This window comes from Sycon ciliatum, chromosome 13 (assembly GCF_964019385.1).
Source record: "Sycon ciliatum chromosome 13, ocSycCili1.1, whole genome shotgun sequence".
NCBI lineage: Eukaryota > Metazoa > Porifera > Calcarea > Leucosolenida > Sycettidae > Sycon > Sycon ciliatum.
Genome location: NC_088655.1, coordinates 11,440,699 through 11,445,051, shown reverse-complemented (window position 1 = coordinate 11,445,051; position 4,353 = coordinate 11,440,699). Strand labels below are relative to the sequence as shown.

The 4,353-nt window shown below is 47.9% G+C and overlaps 1 protein-coding gene across 1 annotated transcript; it reads left to right on the top strand.

Moving 5' to 3' along the window:
• The first annotated feature begins 2,459 nt into the window (after nucleotides 1-2,459).
• On the top strand, nucleotides 2,460-3,954 carry LOC135829183 (uncharacterized). The gene is made up of 2 exons (XM_065341586.1): nucleotides 2,460-3,824; nucleotides 3,859-3,954. The coding sequence occupies exons 1-2, from the start codon at nucleotides 2,460-2,462 to the stop codon at nucleotides 3,952-3,954; spliced, it is 1,461 nt and encodes a 486-aa protein (XP_065197658.1).
• The last annotated feature ends 399 nt before the right edge of the window (nucleotides 3,955-4,353 follow it).

Sequence of the window (4,353 nt, the reverse complement as noted above, 5' to 3'; positions counted from 1 at the left end):
CAAGAACACGATTAATTAGTTTACAACAAATGCACAGGAGGGAAGCGAGAAATGGCAACTAATCTCGCGTAGGCCTGGGCGGATAATACTAGCATTATACGTAGCATTATAGTGTGCGATTTGCAACGGGCATTATTCTAGCATTATACATGTACCACTACATTTCCACAAAAAGTGGGATTATACTCAAATGACCCTTACTTCTGCGAAAACCAGGCTAGGTTGAAAATCTTTTTTTGGAGAAAAATGATGTTTTGTAAAAAGGTTGTGTCGCGTGGACGCTCGACTGCAGTGAAGTGGAACCAAAGAGAATCTCGCTTGTTTGAAGAAGTAGCAGTCATGGCAGGAAGGCTTTCAGCAGTCAGAGGAGTCAAAGGGCTTCCTGTAGAATATTCCCTGCTACTCCTCTGGTCACAACGAAGAGTTTTTGAGCTGATCGAACGGATTCCATCTCCTACACTCAGGGATGGCGAAATTTCTGCGCTAGCTGCTGTTTGCGGAAAATGGTGAAGAAATCGTCTCCAGTTAGAGCCTTCTTTGTGCGTTGCGCTTATTCTTATTAATTTTTGTGTTTCTGTTTCGGTACATTTCGTATTTCAAGGCATATCCCGAGGCTATAGGTATCATTGATTAAAGGACCATTCTGGAACATTCAGCATAATTGTATTTCTCCTGCTAGGCTGTTCATTACGAATTATTAGCCCTCCACTGCCTGCTATCTCAACCCTACAGCCTCCCATTATAATGGAACTCCCTTCAATTTAGACTACGTCTTTGGGAAATCCTCAAATATATAATAATAATAATAAAAGTCTTGATAGCGCTAGCGAGGAGAACCTGGACGACATCGATCCAGTCAATCGAAGTACGGCGATACTAGCTGTTTCTGGGCCTCACACAAAGGGAACACGCGCAGCAGAGCTCATACGTTTGCAGCAAGTTCACGAGGAAAAGGCTCGAAGCGCAGTATGAAAACTGTTTTGAATCGAAGTCCTTGACGATGATGTGCCACTGAATGCCAGGCGAATGAGCGAGCAGATCGAGAGGCCTCCACTCGAGACTTTCCTCGCTGGCCAGCTAGCTGCAAGGGCCCGGATTGTATGGAGCAATAGCAGCATAAAATTAGCATTATGACCATGATTTTCTAGCATTTTCCATGCCGTCTACGTAGAACTACGAAACGTGCACAATACTGCCCAAACCAAGCCATTTTTCCATACTTACTACTGATGAATTGCTGGCATTACAGAGGAACAGCAGCATTATAAGTAGCCTTATGATACAGTTTTTCTGGCATTGCCATTACAATTATCCCGCAAAATAACTAGCATTATCCGCCCAGGCCTAATCTCGCGAGATGTGGGCTTCCAACGCTGCCAGAGTGTGGGATACCTACATCATGTATTTGCGCCAGCACTACTGCTACAGTTGCGCTCACTGAAATCCGACCCAATGTGCAAAACTGGCACCCTCAACTTGTACGGCCCTGGACGCCCTGGCAGTGGAATGATTGCGGCTGGACGTACATTATGTACACCCACAATGATGTTATTGGAACTGGTCCAGGCCGCCAGGTTTGCACTTCGGGTCGGATTTCACTGAGCGCAACTGTAGTGCAGTATACTGTACAGCCGGGTGGTGGAGTGTTGCTCCACGGCAGTTCATGCCGGTACATGTAGCCATAACTATTGTTCATTCGACATGTATGTCATGACTAGTACTTGTCCTGAGCACTTCAACCAACTCAATGGAAGAAAATGACAATGGACCTGGGTATTCACTTTCTGCTGCCCCCGGTTATTTCTTTTATTAGTATTATTTTCTTTGCCTTCGCTTTCTTGTTATTGGGCAACTTGCCCGTTAGAATCTGCGAAGTAAAATAAACAACAACAACAACAACAACAACAACAACCTGGTAGGTCTACCTAGGCTAGGCGACAACTTACTCTGCACTTGAGATATTTCAGTTTGCAGGCAGGCAGGCACCCGGTAGCAGTGAACAAAATACAGTCTACATGTGCAATGGAACGTTATAACGAAACACACACACACAAACACACACAAACACACACAAACACACACACACACACGCTGGGAATGGAGCACGGGATTGCAGTACGTTTTAAATCAAAACGCCCCTGCAGTGCTGTTTCCAAATCCGAAATGAATGGAATAGCATGGGTTCATCAACGAAATCAAGTAGCGCAGTGCATTCAGTACCAACTTCGTCAGGCTTGTCAACGTCATGATATAATAAAAAGGGAGTATCAGTAGGCTGCTCTAGTGTTGCTGCATCACATGGCTGGTAGCTCGGCCTATTTAGCTTGTAGTTGTACTGATTACTCAGGTGTTGGGCTGACTGCTCAGCGTTCTTTTTCTCTCTCTCTCCCTTTCTCTCCTGTCTCTCTTCTTCATCCTTCTACTCTACCTATCTCTGTCAACGCTTATCCTTGTGAGAAATGCCAGCCTGTAGCATGCTGGCTCGTAGTTCACCGACCCTCGCTAAAGCGAGAATTGCAACGTTCAATGTACGCGGCCTAACTTCAAATGTCAAGAAACAACAGCTAGCGAAAGACCTATTGTCCTACAGAGTGGACGTCTGCGGCCTCCAGGAGCTAAAAATTGCTGAGCCGTTTGACAGGTCTATCGACGACGGATACAGGCTTGTGGGCTTTGGCCAGGACGCGGGTCACCACGGAGGAATTGGATTCGCCGTGTCGAAATATTTCAACGAATTCCTGAGAAAACATAAAAAGCTGTCGGACCGAGTCGGCTACGCTGACTTCTCGCTGCCCGCAAAGAGCTCCTCAGAGACCTCTGTCGATGTGAGATTCGTTGTGGCGTATGGACCCACAGCCCCGTCGGCAGACAAGACCCCATCGCTGAGAGAAGATTTCTACGACTGCCTCTCTAAAGCATGGAATACTCCCAACAGCCGAACTCTGGTGTTTGGTTTGGGCGATTTTAACAGCAAAGTCGGCACCAGCAAGACGCCCTGCATTGGTCTATACGGTAAAGGAGTGCGGAATAACAACGGCCAGGCGCTAGTTCAGTGGGCAAATTCGTGGGAAATTGTCCTTGCCAACACCCTTTTCCGTTATTCCATGCGCTACAGGACAACGTGGACTGGCTCAGTCACAAACAGAGATACTGGTGTAATCAGCAGAGTATACAATATGATTGATTTTATCGCAGTACCGGCTCGCTGCAGGCCCCTTATCAAACGTGCTCGCTCGTATGCAGGGACACTGACATCAAGCGACCATAAAATTGTCATCGCCGACATGGATTTCCAACGATTGTTCAAAGCTTATCGCTCAAACCCAAAAACAAAGAGGTCCGTTGGTCCATTGGCTGTACGGAGGCTTTCGTCGGACGCCACGGTGAGGCAAGACTACAAAGCAAAACTCAAAGAAAGCGTTTCCATCAGCCATACCAACCCTTGCTCAGAAGAAACTCATAAACATTCTCCATCTCAGAAATGGTCCAGCGCAGTAAATGGCACCCTGAAAGCGGCAGAGAGCAGTGTTGGCCGTATGCACAGATCCACATCCGGGAGGTTAACTCTGCCCAACCAGGAAGTGGCACGCCTATCGGAGCAGCAGCGGGAGGTTCGGCTTCTTGCAGAGTCGGGTCGCCACTCCTTGGCAGAGCTGAAGAGGCAGCGGAACCAGATACAGCACAAGATCCGTTCCATTCAGCGGGCGGATGCCAATGAACGCCTCGACAGACTGGCAGAGAAGGTGGAGCAGGCACCTGACTCAGCACAGATGTTCCTTGCTGCTTCGGCCATGAAAAGTGGATCTCAGCCATCCAGTATCATGGTCAGCTCTGCTGATGGCCACATTTTGGCTTCAGATAAGCAGAAGGCAGAGCGCGTCACAGAGCACTTCAAGGATCTATTCTGTAGAGATCAATCAGCTGCTATCCAGAAGCCAGTCCCTCACCGGCTAAGTGTGGCAGTGTCTCCAGCGGAGGTGGAAACAGCGATGAAACGACTCAAAAACGGAAAGGCTCGTTGGCCGGACAAAGTCCCTGGAGAATTACTGAAGTATGGAACAGCACAGCTATCCATCGTAGCGGCAGACATCATCAACCAAAGCGTAGCAGAGGGTGCCGACATGTCATCGTTCATCGGACTTGGCACACTGATTCCTTTACAAAAACCAAAAAAACCTAGAGGACCCGTGACTAGCCTGCGTCCCATTGTCCTCCTGAACACCATCCGAAAAGTTTTCTCCCTTGTAGTGCTCTGCCGAATCGCAAAGGACGTTGCTCGTTATGTTGGTCCAACTCAATCTGGCTTCAGACAAGGCCGAAGTACAACAGATGTGGTATGGACACAGCGATGGA

Bases quoted from the DNA above. Each gene is read 5' to 3' on its own strand.
- LOC135829183 (XM_065341586.1), top strand. From the start codon at position 2,460: ATGCCAGCCTGTAGCATGCTGGCTCGTAGTTCACCGACCCTCGCTAAA. The intron at 3,825-3,858 runs GTCAGCTCTGCT...TTTTGGCTTCAG, and splicing joins CTCAGCCATCCAGTATCATG to ATAAGCAGAAGGCAGAGCGC.